Source organism: Cololabis saira, chromosome 10 (genome assembly GCF_033807715.1).
Source record: "Cololabis saira isolate AMF1-May2022 chromosome 10, fColSai1.1, whole genome shotgun sequence".
Classification (NCBI taxonomy): domain Eukaryota; kingdom Metazoa; phylum Chordata; class Actinopteri; order Beloniformes; family Belonidae; genus Cololabis; species Cololabis saira.
The window spans coordinates 5,829,444-5,857,347 of record NC_084596.1 but is presented as its reverse complement, the minus strand read 5'-3'; the positions used below and the strand labels follow the sequence as shown (position 1 = coordinate 5,857,347).

Here is a 27,904-nt window from a genome sequence, read left to right as displayed (position 1 = left end):
ACCGCCAACCCATTGTCAATCATATACTGAACCTCAGCATCCAGGCGGCGGCGCTTCTCCAGTGGGATCCGGTAGAACCTCTGGCGAATTGGCTCCGCCTCTCCCACATTGATATCGTGCTGCACTAAATGGGTACAAGAAGGAGTATCAGAAAACAGGGAGGGGAAAGCAGCTAAGAGCTCTGACAACTCCCTGCCTTGGTTCTCTGGCAAATGACCAACTAGACCACCCAGGTCAGCTAGCATCTCAGAGTTTTTGAGCCGAGGACGCAGCACCCCATCTGCAAACCCACTCACATCCTCCTTCTCCTTTTCCTCCTCTACCGCTACTGAAACCGCTGAAGACAGCTCGTGAGCTGTGGTAACTAACATAGCGGGCTTGACCTCCTGTTCTGTACCTGCTCCGGAGTTAGACACACGAGCGTAGTAAGCCTTTAGCAAGTTTACATGACACAATTGAGTTGACTTTTTCCGGTCAGGAGTACTTATCAGATAGTTCTGCTCAGAGACCTGCCGAACCACTGGGTACGGTCCAGTGAACCTGGCCTGGAATGGGGAAGCGGGGATAGGCAGCAACGCCAGCACTTGGTCTCCAGGACAGAAAACTCGAGGCTCTGCTCGGCGGTCATAGTATCGCTTCATCTTGGTCTGGACGGCGGTCAGATGCTCTCCTGCCAACTTAACCGCCAGATGTAACCTACGGTGAAAACCATTCACGTAATCAATAAGCTTTACAGGTGGCGCTGCAGGCTTTAGGCCATCCTGCAAAACCGCCAGGGGACCCCTCACTTTATGTCCAAACACCAACTCGCTGGGGCTAAATCCCGTACTCTCCTGCACCACTTCTCTAGCGGATAGCATAAGCCAGGGTAGCCCCTCCTCCCAATCCCCTTTAAGCTCAGTACAATAAGCACGCAGCAGCGATTTAAGAGTTTGATGGAATCTTTCAAGAGCCCCCTGGCTCTGAGCATGGTAAGCGCTAGCTTTATTGTGCTTTACTCTTAACTGGCGTAGAACTTGGGCAAACATCTGTGATGTGAAATTGGACCCCTGGTCGCTCTGTATGACCCTGGGAATACCAAAGATAGATATGAATTGGGTCAAAGCTTTCACAATGCACCGTGTGGTGATGGAGCGTAGCGGATACACCGCTGGGTAACGAGTGGTCTGACACATTACCGTCAACAGGTAGATGCACCCTGACTTAGATGGAGGGAGCGGCCCCACGCAGTCGATGATGAGATGCTGGAATGGCTCGCTCTCTGCGGGAATAGGATAAAGAGGTGCAGGTTTAATGATCTGGTTAGGCTTACCAGTTATCTGGCAGGTATGGCAAGTCTTAATAAACCGTGTAACCTCCTTCCTCAACCCCGGCCAGAAGAAATACCGTAGCAACCTATCACAGGTCTTCCTAACCCCCATATGTCCTGCTACATCACCATGGGCTGTCTCCAAAACCACGTCCCTGAACTTTGTAGGAATGACTATCTGGAACACTGGATCACCTACAGAACAGTCATCATAAGGAAGCCACTTACGAACCAGCACTTCATCCAGTACAAAGTACCCATGTGCCAAACTCTCCATCTCTTCTGTGGACTTGACCTCACCGAACAAAGACTTCAGTTCAGGGTCTTCCTGCTGGGCGACGACCAGCTCACTTTTAGACAGGGAAAGAGGCAGATCAGTTAGTTGAACAGTACTCTGTTTAGATGGCTCTCTAACTCCGTCGTCAGGCCCTGCTCCCCCCATGGAGCAAGTCACCGCACAAGCAGTGAAAACTTCTGGAAACTCTTTCTCACTACTGTCTGGACCAGATAAAACTGTCGGCCCAGACGTCACTATGGGAGGTGGTGGTGGAACCCCCTCCCACACCCTCCCTCCAGCCAGATCATTTCCTAGGATGACTGATACACCCTCCACTGGCAGGGATGATCTAAGGGCGACTGCCACTTCCCCCTTTACCAATTCAGAGTCAAGTTCGATCTTGTGCAAGGGAACTGGCCAAGTATGCATCCCCATGTCTCGGATTAACACACTTCTCCCCAGGCTTGACCCCTCAGAAAATTTTAACACTGAGTCAAGAATGAAAGATACTGACCCCCCCGTGTCACGCAGTATCTTCACAGGTACTTTCTGTGAATTACCCGCCAATGAAACAAAACCTGTTGTGATAAAGTGACTGTAATCAGGAGGTACCTTATTTGGATGTAGGAAGTCAGGGCCCTGTGAGACGCTTGGACGGTTGCTGCTCACAGAAGGATTTGGTAGAGCAGTCGCCATCATAGACGGTTTTACCTTATACGCCTCTTCATCCGGGCCCACACCCCCCTGTCCCCCACTGACATATACTGACATGGCTTGAGGTCGAACAGTAGATAACCCCTTACCACTATATCTTTTACCTTTAAGCACAGGGCAATCTTTCTTCCAATGCCCCTTTCCCAAACAATAGTTGCATGCAGAATCTGAACCCACCTTAGTTGGACTAGCATGTTCATGCTTTGTACGATGAGCTGAGAATCCAGAACTCCCACTGGGGAACCTAGCACGGTAAGGAGGCTGGAGGCCACCGCTCTGCTCAGTTCTGTAGCCATAGCCTCCTCCACCATGGCCACGGAAATCACTAGCTTGACCTTTATAAGTCAACACAAACTCATCTGCCCACTTAGCGGCCTCAAGGGCTGTTTTAGGTTTACGCTCATTCAGATGATTTACAATACGTTCAGGAGTGATATTCTTAAACTGTTCTAGCAGCAAAACCTCACACAGGTCATCCAGAGTCTTAACTCCTGCTGCCTCACGCCAACGTTTAAAGTGACTTACCAGCTCCCTTGTTACCTCCACATAAGTCTGCTTCTCAACTTTCCTCCAGTTCCTGAACCGCAACCGGTATGCTTCAGCACACAGTTCATAAGACAAAAATATAGCAGCCTTTACTTTATCATACGACTTCCTATCTGCAGGGTCAAGTGCTAAATAGGCCTCTTGAGCTTTAAGTGGCAGTACACTCTGAATCAGTGCTGTGCGATCAGCATCGGACCAATTTCTCTCATCGGCCAGACTTTCAAATAATGAAAAGAATACATCAGGATCTCTTTCATTAAACTTTGGTAAGAGTCGAACCATGTCTCCTAAAGTGTCCCTACGCCTACCGTCAGACCCGTCACCCGCAGCGGGTCCCGGCTGGCGCACTCTCTCCAGCTCCAGATGTGCCTGGCGCTCTCTCACCTGAAGCTCCTGTAGCCGTATCTGCATCGCTAACAGCTCCTTTTGCTCTGCGAATGATAAGCCTGTACTCATACTGATTCCCCCCACCGCACCTCCAAGAGGCACCATGGGCGGAGACTTTTCATGGCCTTCCAATATGCCCTGGGTCATCAACTCTCTCTGTATGGCTGCCACCACTTCCGGCTTCTTCGACCGACCAGGCACAACATCAAGACTCAGTTCATAATGCTCAATAATTCGCCACAACTCCTCAACCTTTAACTGCTGTAACAACTTAATTGATGGGGCTCCCAAAAATTCCCTCACAGGATCCATTTCACCACAAGTCTTATGACTACAAACGCGCAACCAGTAACTGATAACCAGTAATCAATAGGCAACCAAGGCCACAATGTCAAACCAAATTCAAACCAAATTCAAACCAAATTCAAACCATTTACCAGGCCATCACTATCATAAGTATAGACAAAAGACCCTGTTATCAACTATAATACCCCAACATGGGACGGCGAGTAGCTTTACTTAGCGAGAGAATGAAGCGAAAGAGCTGCCCCGCGTCTAACTCAAAAAAAATCCCTGACTAACCACAACCTAGTCTTCAGTGCGCTCATAGCAGCTTAACTACCAACAGTACCCTAATGGCACTGCTGAATAGCGCCCCGGCTTACAGCACACCAAAAACAACAAACAAAAAAAACAAACAAGCGTTAAGCGCTTCTCCTCCTACCACGGGGGTTCACGTAGCTCATGGTATCTAAACCACACGCTTCAGACAAAAGGTGGGCGACAACAGTAACCCTGTCTACTCACCATCCAGCTGAGGATCATAACCGATAACCAGGTCACCACTCAAAAGGAGGAAAGTGGCCACAGTCCTCCCCTGCTGCAAGCCAAGCAAATCAAAATTTACTAAGGCAAACCAAACCACTTATTGAGCAATCAAACAAACTAACCAAACACTGTGAGTCTCCTACACAAGTACTACCAAACTATCCAGGCATTAGTAAGGTACTGACAACCTTACCAACTTCCCGGACGAGCGCCCCATTTGTTATGACCACCTGGCTCACGGTAGATCACAACAAGTAGGGAGACCACACAGGTAAACCATTTCATGTATTTATTAAAAATAAGGCCCTAAGGTACAAGGTAACTAAAGATAATAATGTGCAAAGTAATGTTGTGCAACTCATAGGTAGCTTGGCTGTCCAGTTATCAAGGCTAATGATAATTCTATTAAAGAATTATTAATAATTAATAAAGTTGACTATTTATCAAATTGTATTATCAAAAATGATAATTCTCGTAGGGGCACCACCGCCGGGGCCTTACTTCCGGTGGGATTCGATAACTAACAGCAGAAAATCAGTCTCATTATGATTTGAATTATCCTGCAGAACAGCAAATCTTACAGAATAACAGTGAAGGCGTGATGTCCGAACACTAGGCTCTGCTTAAACAAATCAATTTGTGACCAAATCTTGCATGAAATAACACAACCACTCATAAAGAAATCAATCAGAATTTATTTACATACGGGTGTCAAAAGATGATAAACGCAACACCCAAATAAACCTGATGGCAGAAATGGCTTAAGTATCCATAAAACAATTAATTAACTAGAAAAACAACAATCAATAAAATGAAACATAAACGTTAAATGCATGGAATGAAAAAGAAAAGAAATCAAGCAATAATAACGAAGATACAGAACATCTACAGTTCAAACGGGGCTCCTGTGGTCTTTTAAAGATGGACGCGCCCTCTTGGCCACGTGCAATTAGAACGGATGGTGATCCCGGTGTTAAACCGTGATCAACTGCAGAAAACAGCGCCTTAAAACATGAATGACTAGCAGAAAGTAGTGACTACAAATTAATGAAAACAGTCCTTATAATGATGGTGGTGTAATCTCAGCTCTGAACACAGATTTAGCTCTGTAACACTCTTAAGTTACTGATAACCCAGGTCTCACAATCTCACACACAGTTCTGAACACTCTTAAATCCTACTGATCACTGCTACGCGGGCTCACGTCTCCTCTGGGATCCGGAATCGGGTGCCTGCGGGTTTGTGACTGGGTTCGCGGTCCTGCTGGGGTTTCGCAGTCAGGCTATCGCGTCCCGTCCCTTCCCCTGAAACGGATTAGACAGCGGCGGGGCCGCCTCGTGCCGGGCCGTGGTTCCGGACCAAACGGAGGCTCACACGCATTCCTAGGCGCGGCGGGGGGGACCGGTCTTCTCCTGCCGTGCTTCCCTCTCTGCGCCGGTCGCCGACGCGCGGCCGTCCGGGCCCCGGGAGAGCTCACGCCGGGCGAGACGCCGGCCGTCCGTCCCCGATCCCTGCGCCGGTTCGCAGACAGGGGCTCGGAGCGGGGAGGGGGGTTCAGTCAGAGAACTCAATCGCAGCTGTGTCCCGATCTGGTTGCCGGGAGCGCGTGGGCGTCGGAAGCTTGGATCTGTGAACTTAAAGAGGAACAGAGTTTAGTGAGAAATCGGAGCCTCCCGGGGGACCGCGGCTTCAACGGCCGGACCCGCAGGGCCCGGTCCAGTGCGGGCCTCCTGCCTCCCCCCAGCCCGGGGGGAGAGAGAGGAGATGGGATGCTTTGGCCTGGCCAAAGATCCAGCGCCGATGAGATGAAGTTGAGAAGGGTAGAAGAGGAGAAGAAGAGAGTCAATGGGAGCCGGAGCTCCGCAGGCCCGGTCCGTTGCGGGCCTTCCGCCTCCCCCCAGCCGGGGGGAGAGAAGGGAGATGGGATCCTTTGGTCCTGCTGCTCAGGAAGAGAGGTTGATCGGAAGAGAAGAGAGCGAAAAAGAAGCAGCGGCAGGGGTTTTGATCCTACGCGCGCTGCAGTGACGTCATCGGTGCCTCATTGCGATTGGATGCGCGCGCTTTCAGGCGCCGCCCCATCCCGCAAGGCATGCTGGGATTGTGGTTCATGGCACGGTCGCCATTTTATGAGGCACATTAAAGCCAGTTCCAGGCTGGGGGGGTTGCTGGTAGGTTTTGTGTCTGTCCAAAGAGGCCTGGTTTTAGGGCTCCGCTGCTTCCCGACCCCTGCTTAGGTGTCATAAAACCCCAAGGAAGTCTGTTTTCCCTGGCAGAAACCCTGCTGGGTCCTTGTTTTGATCTCCGGCCATGCAGTGGGGTCGTAAACGGACTATCTCGACCCAGGCCGAGATAACCAGGAGTTAGCAGCAGGGGGTCGCAGGACTTCAGGAAGAAGGGGCAAAGTCTGGTTTTACAGGTCCTCAAAATCACAAAATATTCATACATTTATAAGTCCAGATTTCACATGGGCGACGCACAACATCCCCCCTTAGAATCGAAAACCGGAATGCAGGGTCTGGTTGTCGAATCTAACAACGGTGCACCAGTCCATGTGGTCATAAACTCTGGTTGGGGGCGTGAGGCTAGCCTGGTTAGTCCACTAGGCGAGCAATGCACAAAAATATGAAAAGAAAAACATATTCAAAGCAATAACCTCATTCATTTACCTAACACAGTGATATCACTCTTAAAGTGCGGTAGATGAAAGATAAAAGGAGGGGTTAGTTAGGTTTCAGTATGTACACTGTACCTAAAATCAAAAACCAACAATTTAACCTTTGATTAATTGCTAGGCGACAAAAACACACAAATTAACTTATGTCGGCTATGGAAGCCTGGAAATTGTGTGTAGGCGTGAATTTTTTTTAACGCCCCAAAGTATCCTACCCCCCTTTCAGGTGTGGAGCGGGCTTCCACTTCTGGGTCAGAAAAATTGCGAGGGGGCCGCTGCATAAAGATAATGCAGCTGTTCAGTGTTCTTTGGCTAAAAGGTCAACCGTGGGACCCCCCTCGCTCTGAGGTACGGCGTCTGCGCCTTGGTTGTTAATCGTGATCTGTTCTCCTCTGGTTTACTTTAAGAAAACGCTGAGCTGCTTCTTCAGCGTCAGTAACAGTGAAAACTGGGAAGGGCCGCAGCTCCTTTCGGGTAATTAATTTTTGGCTTACTCACGGTGGCGTGACCAGGGGGCTCAGGGGGATGAGATGACCGGGCTCGCCACCTTTTTGGGTCCAGCCTAAGGACAGACTTGCCTGTCCGTCGATCTCTATCAGCCTGCATGTCCACCTCTGCTGGTTCTCCGTCCACTGCGATGAGCTCTCTGCCATTAATAACCACACCTCAGCTCACGGTCCAGGCCCCAGCGCTTCGCTTGGGATTCTGGCAAGAGATTACACTTATTAACGAAGTCAGCTCACGTTATCACCCAGATTAGAAGAAATTAAACCGATAACAAACCCTGAGAGACTGGGGTATTGGTTATAACCTTAGAAGCAAGAACCAACTGAAAGGAATTAATAAAGTGAATAAAAAGGGAGGAATCTTTAAATAACTTTAAATTAAAGATTCAACTTAAAACACAGTAGAGATTAATCTGAGAAGATTAATAACTCACATGGGGTAATCAGCAACAGTTCAATTAATAGAATTAAAGAACTTAAGTCAACCATTACCTTCAGTTAAGTATGGTTGCGAAAGGGAATTAATCAGAGATTAATAAAATAGTGATCCCTCAATAAAAGTTCAGATTAATAAAAATCAGGAACTTACAGCGAGCCAACCATTAGTTTCCATGGAACCTGGTTGCAAGAGGAAATTACTCAAACAGATTCACAAAAATTGAGTGATAGAAAAAGTTCAGGTTAATAAAATTAACAGAACTTAAAGCAAACCCAACCATTACCTTCAGTGAAGCAAGGTTGCAGAGGAAATCAATCACAAGATTAATAATCGTGTGATGAAAAATAAAAGTTCAAATTAATAAAATTAAAGAACTTAACAAAGCAATCACCCTTTAGTGAGGCGAGGTTGCCATTAGAACAGGGATGTTTTAAAATAACCGTAGGAATCAGATAATGAGGGGGGAAGAAAAATAAAAATATTTTCTTTCCCGATCAAAATTAATGTTCTGTTATTTCATACAAACTGGTCACAAATATCGTTTCGAGAGAGCCTCACGCTGGGGCGCCATTTATGTTGTGCAACTCATAGGTAGCTTGGCTGTCCAGTTATCAAGGCTAATGATAATTCTATTAAAGAATTATTAATAATTAATAAAGTTGACTATTTATCAAATTGTATTATCAAAAATGATAATTCTCGTAGGGGCACCACCGCCGGGGCCTTACTTCCGGTGGGATTCGATAACTAACAGCAGAAAATCAGTCTCATTATGATTTGAATTATCCTGCAGAACAGCAAATCTTACAGAATAACAGTGAAGGCGTGATGTCCGAACACTAGGCTCTGCTTAAACAAATCAATTTGTGACCAAATCTTGCATGAAATAACACAACCACTCATAAAGAAATCAATCAGAATTTATTTACATACGGGTGTCAAAAGATGATAAACGCAACACCCAAATAAACCTGATGGCAGAAATGGCTTAAGTATCCATAAAACAATTAATTAACTAGAAAAACAACAATCAATAAAATGAAACATAAACGTTAAATGCATGGAATGAAAAAGAAAAGAAATCAAGCAATAATAACGAAGATACAGAACATCTACAGTTCAAACGGGGCTCCTGTGGTCTTTTAAAGATGGACGCGCCCTCTTGGCCACGTGCAATTAGAACGGATGGTGATCCCGGTGTTAAACCGTGATCAACTGCAGAAAACAGCGCCTTAAAACATGAATGACTAGCAGAAAGTAGTGACTACAAATTAATGAAAACAGTCCTTATAATGATGGTGGTGTAATCTCAGCTCTGAACACAGATTTAGCTCTGTAACACTCTTAAGTTACTGATAACCCAGGTCTCACAATCTCACACACAGTTCTGAACACTCTTAAATCCTACTGATCACTGCTACGCGGGCTCACGTCTCCTCTGGGATCCGGAATCGGGTGCCTGCGGGTTTGTGACTGGGTTCGCGGTCCTGCTGGGGTTTCGCAGTCAGGCTATCGCGTCCCGTCCCTTCCCCTGAAACGGATTAGACAGCGGCGGGGCCGCCTCGTGCCGGGCCGTGGTTCCGGACCAAACGGAGGCTCACACGCATTCCTAGGCGCGGCGGGGGGGACCGGTCTTCTCCTGCCGTGCTTCCCTCTCTGCGCCGGTCGCCGACGCGCGGCCGTCCGGGCCCCGGGAGAGCTCACGCCGGGCGAGACGCCGGCCGTCCGTCCCCGATCCCTGCGCCGGTTCGCAGACAGGGGCTCGGAGCGGGGAGGGGGGTTCAGTCAGAGAACTCAATCGCAGCTGTGTCCCGATCTGGTTGCCGGGAGCGCGTGGGCGTCGGAAGCTTGGATCTGTGAACTTAAAGAGGAACAGAGTTTAGTGAGAAATCGGAGCCTCCCGGGGGACCGCGGCTTCAACGGCCGGACCCGCAGGGCCCGGTCCAGTGCGGGCCTCCTGCCTCCCCCCAGCCCGGGGGGAGAGAGAGGAGATGGGATGCTTTGGCCTGGCCAAAGATCCAGCGCCGATGAGATGAAGTTGAGAAGGGTAGAAGAGGAGAAGAAGAGAGTCAATGGGAGCCGGAGCTCCGCAGGCCCGGTCCGTTGCGGGCCTTCCGCCTCCCCCCAGCCGGGGGGAGAGAAGGGAGATGGGATCCTTTGGTCCTGCTGCTCAGGAAGAGAGGTTGATCGGAAGAGAAGAGAGCGAAAAAGAAGCAGCGGCAGGGGTTTTGATCCTACGCGCGCTGCAGTGACGTCATCGGTGCCTCATTGCGATTGGATGCGCGCGCTTTCAGGCGCCGCCCCATCCCGCAAGGCATGCTGGGATTGTGGTTCATGGCACGGTCGCCATTTTATGAGGCACATTAAAGCCAGTTCCAGGCTGGGGGGGTTGCTGGTAGGTTTTGTGTCTGTCCAAAGAGGCCTGGTTTTAGGGCTCCGCTGCTTCCCGACCCCTGCTTAGGTGTCATAAAACCCCAAGGAAGTCTGTTTTCCCTGGCAGAAACCCTGCTGGGTCCTTGTTTTGATCTCCGGCCATGCAGTGGGGTCGTAAACGGACTATCTCGACCCAGGCCGAGATAACCAGGAGTTAGCAGCAGGGGGTCGCAGGACTTCAGGAAGAAGGGGCAAAGTCTGGTTTTACAGGTCCTCAAAATCACAAAATATTCATACATTTATAAGTCCAGATTTCACATGGGCGACGCACAACAGTAACAAGAAACAACTAAGGGAAAAATGGTTGGCCGTTGGTTGGCTGACTCCCTGTCACAGGCAGGGAGGGAGAGAGACTGGCGGCCCTGGAACCCTCTCCTTAAATACCCTCCCAGGCAATCAGACCCAATCCTGTGCACCTGGATTGGACCTGACCTGAAAGGCAAAAATGAGGAAAGCACCAAGGAAACAGCGCCTCCCCCACCACACAGGAGGAGGACAGCTATTCCCAATACAGAGATACATAACAATACAAATTCAATTCAATCTTTATTTCAGACTCAGATAGGTCCATATAAATACAATAAAAGAGACGACAACAACAGTAGACAAAACAACAAAGGACAGAATAAGAACATACCTAAAAAATATACAAACACCCTCTCCAATGCCTCCAAAAACTAGAAAAGAACCTAGTACTGCTCTTTTTGGACATGGTTAAAGCCATAATAATTTCATTTTTTGAGTCATTCAGCCTTGCCATAAAATCCTAGTGCATCATTGTATGCCACCTGTAGCTTATTAAACTTAGCCTTACTGTAGCTGCACCATAGGTGGGCAGTGTACAGTGAAGTACAATAGGCTTTAAACCTCATTAAAGATCTTAAACATCCATGTTGGCGACTCTGGTGCAGCGCCTCTGCTCCCCTCTGCTGCACTCTTTGGATCCCTGAAGCACTCCTCGCTGGCCAGTCTGCTCGCACTAGGCTGACGCTGAGCCGTTGCCCTGGGCCCCATCTCAGCACTTCTTTCGTTAACTTTACCCTGATTAGGGGTCCTTCCGTCAATCCGAGGGGGAACAGGCAAGCTCCCTCTGTCCAGACCATGTTGCTCAACCGCGCACACACGCTGGTTCAAGTCCATTGTCACAGCCCGAAGTTCATCAGAAACTTTATCCTGCACGGACATACTCTGCCTCATAACAGTTACATCTGCACATACCCTCTCAATCTTAGCGAGCAGGCATGAAACGTCAATACTGTTAAAAGACACAGGCGGCAGTTCGTCTAGATAATGTGACACAAAACGAGGGATTTTATCTCCAAACTCATTTAGAAGACCAAGGCAACTTTTAACGTTATTCATGTCCTTTTGCTCCCTGAAGGACTGATTGAATACAGACTAGTTGAATGAGGGCTAGTTGAGTATGGACTTGTTGAATGAGGTTTTGTTGAGCAAGGACGAGTTGAATAAGGTTGAGTTGAATAAGGGATAGTTGAATAATGCAGAGTTGAATAAGAAATAATTGAATGAAGACTAGCTGAGTAGGGACTAGTTGAATGAAAGTTAGTTGAGCAAGGACTAGTTGAATGAAGACCAGTTAAATGATAAATAATTCAGTAAGCACTAGTTGAATGAGGAGTAGTTGGAAAAGGATTCATTGAGCAAGCAGTAGCTGAAGGAGGGCCAGTTAAGTAATGGCTATTTAAGTGAGGACTAGTTGATTAAAGACGAGTTAAATGAGGACCAGTTGAATGAGGACGAGTTGAGTAAGGCCTAGTAAATTAAAACTAGTTCAGTATGGACTAGTTGAATGAGGGTAGTTGATAAGGAGTAGTTGAATGATGATGAGTTGAGTAGGGGCTAGTTGAATGAGGACTACTTGAGAGGGGACAAGATGAATGAGCACTAGTTTTATGATGACTAGCTGAATGAAGACTAGTTAAATGAGGTCTAGTTAAGTAAGGACTAGTTGAAAGAGTGCTATTTGATAAGGAGTAGTTTAAATATCAAGAGTTGAGTAGGGACTAGTTGTATGAGGACTAATTGCGTAGGGACAAGATGTATAAGCAGGAGTTTAATGATGACTAGCTGAATGTGGAATAGTTAAATTAGGTGTAGTTGAGTAAGACCTAGTTGAGTGAGGGCTAGTGTAGTGAATACTGGTTGAAATAGAATAGCCTAACAGAACAGACGAGGTGGCCGAGTGGTTAAGGTGATGGACTGCTAATCCATTGTGCTCTGCACGCATGGGTTCGAATCCCGTCCTTGCTTCTCCTGCGCTTTGAGGTGGTGCTATCCCAGCATGGAATGATGATGTCCTTGCTTGTTTAGTAAACTAAGATGCTCAGTAGCATTACCTGTAAGCTACACTTTTTTATATAGTATAGAGGTAATACAATACAAGCTACAAGATAAATGACACAGAAGAAGAAACGTGTACACTACCGAGGTTGTGACTGCGAGAGTATTAAAGATTAGGATTTTTTGAGCTAGCCAGGAGTTGAACCTAGAATCTTCTGATCCGTACTCAGGCGCTTTATCCATTGCGCCACTAGCCCTTTTTGATTGTAACATGTGGAAACACACGTGGTGTAACAACTCAGATGTCCCAACCAAGGTAGATGGCAGTGGCCAAAGCCATAGCCGAGTACAGTGATGAAATAGAGTCCCGCTCTGGGAAGATGAAAAATAACGGCAGTCCTTCGAGCCGGAGTTGAACCAGCGACGTAAGGATACCTGTTTGACTGGTTTTACAGTCCTCCGCTCTACCAACTGAGCTATCGAAGGAGGATGCATGTTGACAGCTCCGTGACTTGTGTATTCTTCTACCAAAGCCTGAATCTGGGAAAAGGAAACATTTTAAATGAATTATTGTCTCCCTTATGCGCCGCTTGCCAGGTCCTTACCACTGGCAGAGTCCATTGTCCTTGGCTAAGTGTCCGGGCCGTAGCACCCCCCCTCTCCACCGCAATCAATTGAGGTGTGAATGGTGTGAAAATCTGATCCAAAGACCCTAGTGGATTTTGTTGTGTCCGTGGCACCTTTTCTTCCTTTTTCCAAAAATTTGGAAGCACTCTTGCTGCCACAGGGGTGCTGTGACCCTGATTCAAACCGGGGTTGCTGCGGCCACAACGCAGAGTACTCACCACTATACGATCACAGCTTGAAAGGGTACGTGTACCCAGCTTTAGATATGTACTCCGTTTCTGCAGTTATGTCAGTGAACACAGTTTGAGGTTGGAAGAAGAGTTTACGGAGGTGTGCCGCCCCTGTCGCCAGGTAAGGGCATTTGCTTCGAATGAGATATGAGGAAGGAAGAGAATGAATAAAAGAGGTCCCATGAAAGACAAACATAATGCATGAGCCGGGGCAGCTTTGGAAACATTATGGAAGACGGCCTATCCTGCGGCACCTTTGAAGTGTACATTTCCGTGCATACACAGAGACAAATGAAAAAAGCAAGTAAATAAATTACACAGAAGAAGAAACTTGTACACTACCGAGGTTGTGACTGGGAGAGTATTAAAGATTAGGATTTTTTGAGCTAGCCAGGAGTTGAACCTAGAATCTTCTGATGCGTACTCAGACACGTTATCCATTGCGCCACTAGCCCTTTTTGATTGTAACATGTGGAAACACACGTGGTGTAACAACTCAGATGTCCCAACCAAAGTGGATGGCAGTGGCCAAAGCCATAGCCGAGTACAGTGATGAAATAGGGTCCCGCTCTGGGAAGATGAAAAATAATGGCAGTCCTTCGAGCCAGAGTTGAACCAGCGACCTAAGGATACCTGTTTTACTGGTTCTACAGTCCTCCGCTCTACCAACTGAGCTATCGAAGGAGGATGCATATCAACGGCTCCATGACTTTTGTATTCTTCTACCAAGGCCTGAAACTGGGAAAAGGAAACATTTTAAATGAATTATTGTCTCCCTTATGCACCGCTTGCCGGGTCCTTACCACTGGCAGAGTCCATTGTCCTTGGCTAAGTGTCCGGGCCGTAGCACCCCCCCCCCTCCACCGCAATCAATTGAGGTGTGAATGGTGTGAAAATCTGATCCAAACACCCTAGTGGATTTTGTTGTGTCCGTGGCACCTTTTCTTTCTTTTTCCAAAAATTTGAGAAGCACTCTTGCTGCCACAGGGGTGCTGTAAACCGGATTCAAACCGGGGTTGCTGCGGCCACAACGCAGAGTACTCACCACTATACGATCACAGTTTGAAAGGGTACGTGTACCCAGCTTTAGATATGTGCTCCGTTTCTGCAGTTATGTCAGTGAACACAGTGTGAGGTTGGAAGAAGAGTTTACGGAGGTGTGCCGCCCCTGTCGTCAGGTAAGGGCATTTGCTTCGAATGAGATATGAGGAAGGAAGAGAATGAATAAAAGAGGTCCCATGAAAGACAAACATAATGCATGAGCCGGGGCAGCTTTGGAAACATTATGGAAGACTAAGACTATCCTGCGGCACCTTTGAAGTGTACATTTCCGGGCATACAGAGAGACAAATTAAATAAGCAAGTAAATAAATAAATGACACCGAAGAACAAAGGTGTACACTACCATGGTTGTGACTGGGAGAATATTAAAGATTAGGATTTTTCCATTTTTCCTTAGCACTGGCAGAGTCCATTGTCCTTGGCTAAGTGTCCGGGCCGTAGCACCCCCCCTCTCCACCGCAATCAATTGAAGTGTGAATGGTGTGAAAATCTGATCCAAACACCCTAGTGGATTTCCATTGCAAGTACAGTGATGAAATAGAGTCCCGTTCTGCGACTCTGTCAGATTGAATAGCCTAGCACAACAGACGAGGTCGCCGAGTGGTTAAGGCGATGGACTGCTAATCCATTGTGCTCTGCACGCGTGGGTTCGAATCCCATCCTCGTCGTGCTTCCATCTTTTCTTTGTATAGTAAAGAGTCAATACAACACAATCTACGTGCTTTCCAGAGACCAATGACATGACCCCCAAACAACTGTCAAAAAAACACTGGCAAGGGACAAAACCCCCTTTCAGAGAAAACACCTAGCTGCTGAAAACCAGGTGGCTAGAGAAAGAAGAGTGAGAGAGAACAGAGAATAGTGAGACAAAGATATGTTGTCAAAGGTAAAACAAGTGCAGATATATTAGTATTAATGAACTGTTAACAGGACAACTACCAGTTTGATGTAAATATGACTCATTCTTGGTTAGTTTTTGGTCTACAGACACAACTATATAAACAGGTGTAGACAGCAGACATTGGTCATAGGGCTAGTTGAGTATGGAATTATTGAATGAGGTTTTGTTGAGCAAGGACTAGTTGAAAGAGGATGAGTTGAATAAGGGATAGTTGAATGATGCAGAGTTGAGTAAGGCATAATTGAATGAAGACTAGCTGAGTAGGGACTAGTTGAATGAAAATTGGTTGAGCAAGGATTAGGTGAATGAGGACAAGTTAAATGAGAACTAATTCAGTAAGGACTAGTAGAATGAGGAGTAGTTGGAAAAGGATTCATTGAGCAAGCAGTAGCTGAATGAGGGCTAGTTAAATAACCACTAGTTAAAGCGACACTACGTAACTTTTCCACCTTAATATCATATTTCCAGAGTCATTGTGATGGTACATCAACTTCCAACAGGTTTAATGACACCTCTGTCATGGTCTGAGGGGTCTGTATCACCTTCACTGGCACTATGTAACTTTGAGGAGCATGGTAGGAACCCTGCCACACTAAAAAACTACAAATCGTTACGACTTTGACTGCTTTACGGCATACGTCACTTCCCCCTCCTTCCCGATTCGCAGTCGAGACGAAAATGGGCGGGGCTTGGAGCTCAGAGCTCCGCAGAACCTGTTGCTGCGTTGCGGCTGCAGCAGCTCCACACAACAGACGTGGGGAAAAGATCCTAATGGTTTAACTTTTCAACGGTTTCCTGCTTGGAGGCAGAACCACGGAGACCAAGTATCTGAGATAACAGAGTAAAAGAGTGAAAGAGCCGTCGGCTCGCTTTGGATCGCGGCTGTAACGACCAAACACCGGCTTCCACACAGTTAAGCCTGAATTATGGTGCTGCGTTAAATCGACGCACACCTACGGCATAGGGGACGTGGCGACGCGCACGTACGGTGCATGTCGCCGCGTACCCTACGCCGTAGGCTCTGCGTCGATTTAACGCAGAACCATAAATCAGCCTTAAACCACAAACACTCACACAGACCGAGTCGGATCAAAACACGGGTTTTATTCCCCACTTCGCCAGCTAAACGCAGTTGCTGGCCAGCTCTCTGCGGTGCAATTAACCCCAATCTTCAGATAAAACTAGTTTGTTGAGGAAAAAATATTAACTCTTATTTGTAGCTGCAGAGGAAAAAATAATCTCACGAGGAAAACAAAAATAATCACGCCTCGGAGCCGGAGCCTCTTCACCATAATATAGCGGTCAAAAAAAAAGAAAAGAGAAGTAAGAGGGATACAAAACATGTACTGTATGTTGTACTATTATACAAATTTATTGAAACACATGGCTCTTCAGTAGGGATTAATTATTATTATAATTAATAATAATTAATAATCATTATTTTCTCCATATACCGCTCCCTGGCTTCCTTGTTTAAGGTATCCCGGTAAATTCCAGTTCCTTTCCAGCAGTTTAACATCTTTTTTTTTGCGTTCCTTCTGTTCACTTGGTGAAACAGAAAAGTCCGCCCCGTCTTCTATCAAAACAAATGCAGCGACGGGGACAGGAGTTTTCCGGCAGTATTCGCGCTGGTGCTCATGGGAAACATGGTGTTCTTTCTGGTAAAACAATACCGCTTTTGTCCAAAAGATGCCGCCAAACTCAGAAAAGCTGAAAGTTACGTTGTGCTGCTTTAAGTGGGGACTAGTTGATTAAAGACGAGTTAAATGAGGACCAGTTGAATGATGACGAGTTGAGTAGGGACTAGTTGAATGAGGACTACTTGAGAGGGGACAAGATGTATAAGCAGGAGTTTATTGATGACTAGCTGAATGTGTAATAGTTAAATTAGTTCTATTTGAGTAAGACCTAGTTGAATGAGGGCTAGTTGAGTGAGTACTGGTTGAAATAGAATAGCCTAACAAAACAGACGTGGTGACCGAGATTTTAAGGTGAAGGACTGCTATTGCTGAATCCCAATCTCCACCCTAAACCCTCCAGCCCTGAACCCTCACATACTTTAGTGACGTCAGTGGCACGTGATGCGTTATCCATTGCGCCACTAGCCCTTTTTGATTGTAACATGTGGAAACACACATGGTGTAACAACTCAGATGTCCCAACCAAAGTAGAAGGCAGTGGCCAAAGCCATAGCCGAGTACAGTGATGAAATAGAGTCCCGCTCTGGGAAGATGAAAAATAATGGCAGTCCTTCGAGCCGGAGTTGAACCAGCGACCTAAGGATACCTGTTTTACTGGTTCTACAGTCCTCCGCTCTAGCAACTGAGCTATCGAAGGAGGATGCATGTCGACAGCTCATGTTACACAGAGACAAATGAAAAAAAGCAAGTAAATAAATAAATGACACAGAAGAAGAAACGTGTACATCAACCCAGTACAAGATCATCGGATCAGTCAAATATTCTTTTTTCCCTTCCAAAAAGACTTCCATAATAACAATAACAGTATTATTAAGCAAAGAAGCAAGTTTTATTTTAGTTTTAAACTTCATTTTATCCGATGGGAAAATTACTTTGGCAGTTCTGCAGTGACCGACGACTCTGAGCAGAGCTATGTATTATTATTATATTATGCCGCGTTCCATTTGTCCTCGGAAGTGGGGATTTCCCAGTTCCTAGTCGGGATTTTCAACTGGAACGCCCCTCGAAGTGGGATTTCCCACTGGGAAAGCGGGAGAGTCTTCACCACGCCCGAGTTCACATTCCAAGATGGCTGCCCCGGTTGTAAACAGTAGAAGAGAGCTCTGTAAAAATTCGTAGCACTTCATTCTAGTTTTGGTCACACTAAATCAGTCGTATACAAGTATTGTTCGGCATATATATGCTGCTATAGTGTAATTTAAATTTTTCATGTGGTATATTCGAACTACAAACGTGTTTACCTACTTTGTAACTGGAACGCTGATAACTCGGCTGTGACGCCATTCCCAGTTCCGAGTTCCGACTTCCGAGGTAAATGGAACGCAGCATTAGTCTCCTAAAGGGGCGGGGCAGTCACGTGACACAGATACAGGAAACACAACCGGAGTGGGCTGTAGAGTTTATTGAACGTCTTTGCTTTAATCCACATTTTCAGCAGCAACGTTCGAGTGGAGGCCACGTGTTTGCAGACGGACCGGGACCAGAACCAGGAGATGGACCAGAACCAGAACCAGAACCAGGACTCCTCATCCAGCAGGACTAAAGCTGCTGGTCTGCAGGTCAGTGTTCGGGTCCAGAACCAGAACCCGAACCCGAACCCGAACCCGAACCCGCTCGTTCTCGGTCCGTCTGTTTCCTGCTGACGAACCAAACCTGAAGGCTGATTTATGGTTCCGCGTTACACCGACGCAGAGCCTACGGCGTAGGCTCTGCGTCGGTGTAACGCGGAACCATAAATCATCCTTAAATCCTATTGACGTCGCATGGAGAGCGTTTGCTCATTAACATCCTGTCGCCCTGGGATCAAATAAGATCCAGTTATATATTTAAAATGGGAGAGCAATTCAATCTTAACTGTAAAAAGTAAACTAAATAAGTTCCTACTTGATGTTTAGAGGTTTGTTGCTGCTGCTGATGTTACTGATGCATTTTCACATCCTCACATTAAACCCACACAAATGTCAACCTAGACATTAAAACATAGAATAAAATAGAAAGCCTTTATTGTCGTTATAATAATAGTATAATGAAATTAAGCAGCAGCTCCATAAAAGTGCACACATGTAAAAGACTATTTAGAAACAAAATAAGAAACAGACAATATAAAGATATTTATATACACAATGAAAATGAATGGATGAAAGAATATTGCACATGAATGGATGGAAGAATATTGCACATGAATGGATGAAAGAATATTGCACATGAATGGATGAAAGAATATTGCACATTATGAGGAGCTTATGAGTTCAGAAAGTTCACAGCTTTGGGAAAGAATCTGTCCCTGAGTCTGTTTGTTCTGGCCTGAATGGACCTGAAACTCACCTTTTTAAATGAGCTTTTAGCTGAGTCCCCTTTTACTTGTTTAGCACTACTTATTTATTGTTCCTTTACGTCATTTTATTGTTCTCAATTTCCTCTTAAAGGTTTTATTATTTACTTATTTCTTAATGTTGCTTCTACTATCTTAGTGTCCATAAGTTATCTTTTATATTAACATTAATTTATGTTGTTTCTACCACATTTTACACTCCTTTTAGTTCTGTTCATATATTGCAGGGGTAGGCAATTCCGGTCCTCGAGGGCCGGTGTCCTGCATGTCTTAGATCAGGGGTTCTTAACCTTTCTGACCTTGGGGCCAGGGGCGATTTTAGCATCAGAGCTTTGGGGGGGCTCAGCCTCCACAGAACCCCTAGGGGGGTCCGGGGGCATGCCCCCCCGGAAGAAAAATTTGTAGATTTTAAGTAAAAATGGATCAATCTGGTGCACTTTGAGGTCAAAATGAAGAGACTAGATCTATGAAGACCTATACACATCAATATCTTCTTTACTGTTCTGTGGTTTTACAGCGATGAAAAAATAATTGTTTCCCTATATATATTCTGCATACAGGTTATGGTAGAATTTTGCTTGCATAAATAATACCAAAATCACTTCAGGGGAGACTCAAGTAAAGTAATATTTTGCTTTGTAGGCAAAAGTAAAATTAAATCAAATCAAATGGAACTTCCTAACTTATTGGCTGGAATAATATTCCGACAAGATAATAATATACTGTAAGCTAAAGCAGGAGTTTGCAGTCAACTAGTTGAAAAGCAGCCACTTGCGATTCTGAAGGGCTTAATTTCATTCAGAAGACAAGAGACCCGTTTGAAAATATGTTCTTCACTTATGCCCATATTGTTTCTCAAAAGACATTGCATCCATTTAGACCCGCTTTACTGCGAGCTAGCATGATGGCTGGCTGGCTTGGTGTGTCATGGTAGCCTTGCCAATCGTCACCTGTCTGGCAGGCACATGACAAGTTATTTTGTTTAGCTACTACAACGGTATGCGCTAATTTGCACATCAATATGCGCTAATTGAGTAACTAACGACTCTGACTGCTCAATGCTCACCTCACAGTCTCATCATGAGTGGGGACTGGGGAGAATGATTGTTGACTGTAAAAGGCTACTTCGTTGTGTGTGTGTGTGTGTGTGACCTGTGTGAAGTGAAGGGATTAGGCACATAGATGGAGGAGGGAGCGCCTGGCAGTAGCGGTTCTAGAAACTTTTCGGGTGGGCTGAGTCAGGGCCCCCTTGGTGGGATGAACCCCCCTAAATGTTTGTCAGCACACCCTAAGAACATAGAGGGGGGAACTCACACACAGCGCATTGAGTGGAATCAGAAACTGCTAGTAATGACCACCAGAGGGGGGGAAAAAAAAAAAAAAAAAAAAAAAAAAATTGTCTCTATTTTTTTGGGGGGGCTGAGACTTCTTTTGGGGGGGCTCAAGCCCCCCCAAAAAGGGCCTAGTGGCGCCCCTGCTTGGGGCCCAATTTTTTCAGTACAGAGTGGCCCGGGGCCCATTAAATATTAACACTGTATAGCAGGGGTATTCAACTAAAACATGAAGAGGTCCATTTAGAGAAAATGTACTCAAGCGAAGGTCCAGAACATCATAGTATGTATGTATGTATGTATGTATGTATGTATGTATGTATGTATGTATGTATGTATGTATGTATGTATGTATGTATGTATGTATGTATGTATGTATGTATGTATGTATGTATGTATGTATGAATGAATGTATGTATATATATATATATATATATATATATATATATATATATGTATATTCAAGTAGCCTCATAGTTGTATCAACATCTGACTGTTATTTAAAAAAAAGTAGCCTACATATTTGCCACTTAACATGTATAACTTGAATTAAACATATTTTTTTCTCTTAAAAATAAAATAGATTTTTTTTTTTTTCAAACTTATTTCCTTTTATTTTTTTCACTGGAGTGGATATCTTTGATGAAAAACTTTGTTTTGTTTCAGTGGCGTTTCACTTTTGCACTTTGAACGCCACGGTCTCTGAACGTATGAGACACTGGTTTTGTCCCAGTGGGAAGACTGGAAGAGTGGAAAGCGCCGTCTTTCGTCTACACGGAGCGCCGCCTTACAACACACACACAGGCATACAAGTGTGCATATTTAAAAATAAAGCGAGGACAAAACTTAGTTTGATTTTACTTGTACTTTTTTTGCATTAATAAGTTGTCAGGACTCAGCGCGTCAGGTTTCATCCGAGCCTGATCAGCTGAGACGGGCACAGCCCGCACCGCAGCTCTCTGGTCGCGCTGCAGCAGAGTCACTTGACTTTCCGATGCTTTTTCGAAAGCCTGAACAGTCCAGTCCAGCAGACACGACAGCCCACGCATCTACATCTACCATCTTTCAGCAGTAACGATGGAGCCCACCGCCCGAGCGGCAGCCTCAGCCGACCTCCCCGGCCGCGGGGACGCGTCGGGATAAATTAACACGCCGCGCTCGCTCGCTCTGGGCGCAGACCCAATTAATCGATCCCTAATCCTGGCGGATCTAAACCTACTCTGTGCAAAATGAAGGATTTTCTCTGTAAATACACACCATTTCTCTTACTATTACACGTACAGCTAGCTGAGTGTCTTCTCCTCATTTGATCCGGAGTTGCTATGCAGTCCGGCGGCCCCCGCGGCCCAAACGTACAAAACAGAATCTTTTTTGGCGGCCCACTAGATGGCGGCCCTATGGTTAAGAATCACTGTCTTAGATGTTACCCTGCTTCAGCACACCGTGATAAAAGTACCTGTGTCATTAACAGAATTGTGCAGCCCTGGATGACAAGCTGATGACGATGATTAATTAGAATCAGGTGTGTTAAAGCAGGGAAACATCTAAAACATGCAGGACACCGGCCCTCGAGGACCGGAATTGCCTACCCCTGATATATTGTCTCTTAGTTTTCAGCTCCAGTTTTCTCCTCACTTACCCCTTTTACATCAAGCTGGTTCCAAGGCTGGTGCTAGTGCTGGTGCTAGAGCTAAATAACGCCTGTTAAGAAATTTGACTCGAGAGCCGGCAGCCCCGGGGCACAGCAGCTCCTCAGCCGGCTCAATCTGCGCCGTCTTCCCGGGGGAGAAGACTGAAGCTCTGTTGAGAATTCTGCTGGATGAAATAAATCATTTAGGAAGATAAATATTGGTTTAATAGATGAAATCTATCAGTTGTAGCTACGCCTGTTAAGAAATTACCGCGTACGACGCGCGTCGCTGCGTACATCGACGCAGAGCATACCGCGTAGGTTACGTAATCTGGTAATGCGGAGCCAGAACCGCGGGCTGGGAGGCGTTCCCTTGGGGGCCGGGAACCCGCCGATCGAGCGGTAGCCTTGCGTCCAAGCGTCCCAGGGCTGGAACACTCCCCCGCGGGCTCGGACGAGGCTGCCGCTCCATCGGCGGGCACGGAGCCGTCAACGTTACTGTTGATGGATTGTACTGTAGACCACTGCTGCTTCGGTTTTACATCCATTATTAAATAAATGGATGTAATAATAAAAGAGTGCTAACTTAACCGCCGTCTTCAACGCTCCGTTGTTTAAAAACGGCGCTCTTCCGTGTTTATTCTGCTTTGGTTGTTCAGTAACACCGTCCCCAGCCCCGCCCCCAGCCCCCGACGTAAAGCGGTTCTAGACCTGGCCCAGCAAAGACCTGGGGCTGGTGTAGCATCAACAGAATTGTGCAGACCTTGATGACAAGCTAATTAGGACCATTAATTAGACCAGGCCACCCCTGGCCACCCCTGCTCTAGAGCAGTGTTTCCCAACCCTGGTCCTCGAGGCACCCCTATCCTGCATGTTTTAGATGTTTCCCTTCATCATCACACCTGATTCTAATTAATGGTCCTAATTAGCTTGTCATCAAGGTCTTGACACTTCTGTTGATGACACAGCCACTTGTATCACAGTGTGCTGAAGCAGGGAAACATCTAAAACATGCAGGATAGGGGTGCCTCGAGGACCAGGGTTGGCCACCCCTGCTCTAGAGTAAGAAAGTGCATAATGTCTCGGCGAGGCCGTCCCCTTCCATCTAAGCAGAATGGCCGGCCTGGCCAGCAGGAGAAAGATCATATGACGCTCAGTAGATCATCATCGCTACAAGGACCGAACAAAGCAGTCATAGGGTGTGGAAAACTTAATTCCAAAAAACGTAATCGCGGAGGGAACAGCCAGTACATGTGAAAAAGAGTTGTATTTATCACAGGTGGGGGTGATGTCCGGGTACATGCTGGCTATTTTGGACTTTGACATATGGGCTCTATGAACCACTTTAAATCAGAGATGCACCGATCAGGATTTTGAGGGCCGATCTTGAAAACCAGTATCTGCCGATCCCGATTTTGCCGATCACCGATCACAGCGAGAAATCCATAAATTGACATGACACTGACATTGTATTATTAGGTATAAAAATTGTTTCTCAATCCTGGTCCTCAAGGCCAACTGTCCTGCATGTTTTAGATGCTACCCTGCTTCAGCACACCGTGATAAAAGTACCTGTGTCATCAACAGAGCTGTGCAGACCTTGGTGACGAGCTAATTAGGACCTTTAATTAGAATCAGGTGTTGGTGCAGGGAAACATCTAAAACATGCAGGACAGGGGCCACGAGGACCAGGATTGAGAAGCACTGCTCTAGAGACTCTTAGAAACGATTTAATGGATTAAAGTTCTCCGTCTCTAGACGGATCTCCGTCAATTGGAAAATGAGGGGGAAAAAAGAACAAAACATTTGCGCGTGTGTTTTTTGTGGTACAGTTTAGACTATCCAATGAAATCATGTTGGGCATTAAACTGACGCTGTTGTAAACCAATAAAGCTAGCCAGAGCCTTGGTATCAGCCAATCAGAAACGGAGGAGGGCGGGTTCGTCCCTGCTCTTCAGGGAAGACTGACTTGTCAGAGACTGGGGGACCAGTAGTCACGTCATTTAATTCACACACACGTGCGTGGTGTGAAACTATCAAACAATGAACACGGCGTCGAATAGCATCCGTAGCGTTAACATATTATCTATATTTACTATAGCTTGTTTGGTTTCTTCTGTTATTGGACACACGGTTTGTCATGACACCTGGAAAATGCCAAGTGCTTCATGTCCAGCTGTGTGTCTGGTGACAGAATAAATTAGACAAGCTAAAATGTTTTGTTTACTGCATGAGCTGTTGCAATTTCCTTCTTTTTTGTACTTTAAATGGATATTGAAAGACCCATTTCAGTTATTTATTTTTTAGTTATTTCACAATAATTATTGTGAAATTATTATTTCACTAGTGATTTTACAGTCATATAATTCAGGCAACAGCTCAAAAAACATTTTTGATAACACTAACCCACATTAATATCAGATTGAATTAAATTATGTTAAAAAAAACAGAAGGGCTAATACAGCATTTAACTTTTTAACTTGAAACCTGTGGGAAGCGACCGCACGGCAGAAAAGGGGCCGTTCTTAAGGCTCATTTATGCTTGCCGTTCAGAACGCGTACGCATCGATGACGTCACGCGTATCCTACGTTCATTTGGCACGTCGACAGGCACGTTCTCAAAAAGACACTGAACGCGTACGTGACCTGCAGTTCTCGCTCTGGCCACTAGTGGCGCTGTTCCCGGTCTGATCCCGGGCTGTTCCCGGTCTGATCCCGGCTGTTCCCGGTCTGATCCCGGCTGTTCCCGGTCTGATCCCATCTGTTCCCGGTCTGATAAAGAAAACAGTTTAAGGGCTTTCTTTTCTTTAACAAGACTCAAGGACTTACTTAAGAGCTTTAGCTCATTTCTCCACTGGGTCAAACACGGTTTGGTCTTAAAAAAATCTACATTTGTGAATGAAGAACTTCCTTTCCCAATAACACCAAATTATTAAGGGCAAAGTCCAAATTCTTGTCTTCAACAAAGTAATATTATTAATATAATATAGCAACATTTTTCTAATGACTTTGTTGGTACATTTAAAGTCACAGAAATCTAAACCTTTAATGCAGAGCTGTCTCAGTTCAGGAGACCTTAGTGACGAATGTCTTCTCTAACCATCGACCTCAGAGAAATTGGTATGGCTTTTATCACTCTATTATAATGCTTAACAGTACATTGAATTTTGTATTTTTTTCAAAAATCCTCAAACTGTAACACATTACCAGTATTATCCAGAAAGTGTGCAATAGCCCAGACTCCTTTCGATTTCCAATCCTCTATTTAAACAGATTTTCTACTGAGTAAAATGTACCTGTTGTTCCATACAGGTGTGTTGTGTGGTGTAAAATTATGACTATAAATCAATTTCCAATAGAGAAGGACTTGCTGATGGAAAGCAGAGAGTTTAAAAGGTGATTAGTTACAATCAAAGTCACAGTGTAGAAGAAAGTCTATTCCACCCATTTTTTGGAAAATCATATTAGGAACAATAAACCAGATGGAATGTCTATTTGTAAGGAAAGATTTCAACCATTTCAGTTTCAAGACACCATTCATAATATTGAAATCGATCACATTCAACATCATCATAGTTTTTTACCATGTCAATCTTTCTGATATATTGACATCTATTTCTCCATATAAACTTAAAATTAACTGTATTTATTGTTTTGATCCAGGGGCGGAGCAGGGGTCCCAGCCTAGGGGGGGCGAAACATTCTTGATGGGCCCTTGTGGCCTAAACATCCCCGTTAAAACATAATCGCTAAAAAACAAAAAAAAATGCTGAAAAAATCCCTCTGACGCACAACCACAGCAGCAGGTGCACACGGTCAGAACCATTCAAATTATGTTTCAGCCCCATGGATTCAGTCATTATGTCAAACCTAATTATAAGTCTAAACTTTAAGATACAAGTATAGAGATAAAAATAAAAAAGTACACATTGAACGATCCAAAATGCAAAAACTTTAATTTTAAAACTTTTTCAAATACAAACTATTTACAGTAGCCGTGTGTGGCCTCATCATAACGCCATCAGCCGGTTCTTCATCGCCGCAAATCTTTCAATCACCTTGGTCTTATCTATGGGGATGTCCCTCTCGATGGAGAGCAAGGTGAGGTTCGACAGTCTAGCCTCATCCATGCATGCCCTGAGATAGTTTTTAATTAACTTCAGCCTGCTGAAACTCTGCTCGGCATTTGCGCTGGTGACTGGTAAAGTCTGGTAAATCCTGTACAAAATGCTGACGTTGGGGAAAGCCCTTTCCATGTCACTGCTGATCAGGAATGGCAGAACAGCATCTGTCGTCTTGAGCTGAGCGGTTATGGGTGGAGCGGTTTTTTTTTTTTCATGCTCTGATATACAAAGACAGTTTTTCTGTGTAACGGCGACACACGGAGCTGATCAGAGCAGTATGAACGATACTGTACACAATACAATGCAAATACAGTGTTATTACCAGGTTATTACCGGTAGTCGCCCGGGCGTTTAATTGAACCGGCGTTTATTATGCCAAATGGGCTCGGACCCCGGCGGCTATTAGAGCACAGGCGCGTATTTGCGCGCGGGCGACTATTTGGTCATCTACGGTAAGTTTAAAAGGGTTGCCAGGTCTTATAAAAATGTACCCTCTGAGCCTCTAATTGAAAATCTTATTTTCTCTAGAGTAAAAAGTGCATAATGTCTCGGAGCCACTGAGTGTGTGTGGGCGAGGCCGTCCCCTTCCATCTAAGCAGAATGGCCGGCCTGGCCAGCAGGAGAAAGATCATATGACGCTCAGTAGATCGTCATCGCTACAAGGACCGAACAAAGCAGTCATAGGGTGTAGAAAACTTCATTCCAAAAAACTTGTAATCGCGGAGGGAACAGCCAGTACATGTGAAAAAGAGTTGTATTTATCACAGGTGGGGGTGATGTCCGGGTACATGCTGGCTATTTTGGACTTTGACATATGGGCTCTATGAACCACTTTAAATCAGAGATGCACCGATCAGAATTTTGAGGGCCGATCTTGAAAACCAGTATCTGCCGATCCCGATTTTGCCGATCACAGCGAGAAATCCATAAATTGACATGACACTGACATTGTATTATTAGGTATAAAAATTAGGAGATGAGAAAACATCATGAATTGACTGTTTTATTTAAGGCTATGTGCAATATTTCACCCTCTAGAGCAGGGGTGTCGGACTCCAGTCCTCGAGGGCCGGTGTCCCTGCAGGTTTTAGATGTTTCCCTGCTTCATTGCACCATGATACAAGTGACTGTGTCATCAACAGAACTATCCAGACTTTGATGACAAGCTGGTGACGACGATTAATTAGAATCAGGTGTGTTAAAGCAGTGAAACATCTAAAACATGCAGGACACCGGCCCTTCTGGGATTCAGTTTGACACCTGTGCTCTAGAGATTCTTAGAAACGATTTCATGGATTAAAGTTCTCCGTCTCTAGACGGAATTCCGTCAATTGGAAAATGAGGGGAAAAAAAGAACAAAAAACATTTGCGCGTGTGTTTTGTGTGGTACAGTTAAAAGGAACCCTGGCTATTAAGACATGTAGGTCTTAAAAGATAAATGTTGGTATCAATTATAACAATGTGATATTAAAAAACCTTGTTGATGTCTTCGTTTTTATAAAATTTGAAAATATAATTTAACATGTAGGTCGCCATTGTTGTTTACATTCTGGGTA

The 27,904-nt window shown here is 45.4% G+C and overlaps 2 protein-coding genes and 5 non-coding genes across 10 annotated transcripts in view; 3 read left to right on the top strand and 4 right to left on the bottom strand.

Annotated features, from left to right (window-relative positions):
* Positions 1-27,904, bottom strand: part of LOC133452321 (NLR family CARD domain-containing protein 3-like) — a 674,416-nt gene that overhangs the window by 460,134 nt on the left and 186,378 nt on the right. The window lies entirely within an intron of this gene.
* Positions 1-27,904, top strand: part of LOC133452331 (gastrula zinc finger protein XlCGF49.1-like) — a 44,680-nt gene that overhangs the window by 2,383 nt on the left and 14,393 nt on the right. For 3 of the 4 annotated variants that reach the window (XM_061731579.1, XM_061731577.1, XM_061731580.1), the window contains exon 1: positions 18,325-18,490. The exons of the other annotated variant lie outside the window; for it this stretch is intronic. Coding sequence is in view for 1 of the 3 variants with exons in the window: in XM_061731580.1 (XP_061587564.1) it covers positions 18,425-18,490 (66 nt within the window). In the remaining 2 variants the exon portion in view is untranslated. Of the gene's footprint in view, positions 1-18,324; positions 18,491-27,904 lie in introns of those variants that run through there. 4 annotated transcript variants of the gene reach the window in all.
* Positions 12,300-12,383, top strand: trnas-gcu (transfer RNA serine (anticodon GCU)). Its single transcript has one exon. It is a non-coding gene; the product is annotated as a tRNA-Ser (tRNA).
* trnay-gua (transfer RNA tyrosine (anticodon GUA)) lies at positions 12,809-12,897 on the bottom strand. The gene is given in 2 exon segments: positions 12,809-12,844; positions 12,861-12,897. It is a non-coding gene; the product is annotated as a tRNA-Tyr (tRNA).
* Positions 13,864-13,952, bottom strand: trnay-gua (transfer RNA tyrosine (anticodon GUA)). The gene is given in 2 exon segments: positions 13,864-13,899; positions 13,916-13,952. It is a non-coding gene; the product is annotated as a tRNA-Tyr (tRNA).
* trnas-gcu (transfer RNA serine (anticodon GCU)) lies at positions 14,917-14,998 on the top strand. Its single transcript has one exon. It is a non-coding gene; the product is annotated as a tRNA-Ser (tRNA).
* On the bottom strand, positions 17,480-17,568 carry trnay-gua (transfer RNA tyrosine (anticodon GUA)). Its single transcript is given in 2 exon segments — positions 17,480-17,515; positions 17,532-17,568. It is a non-coding gene; the product is annotated as a tRNA-Tyr (tRNA).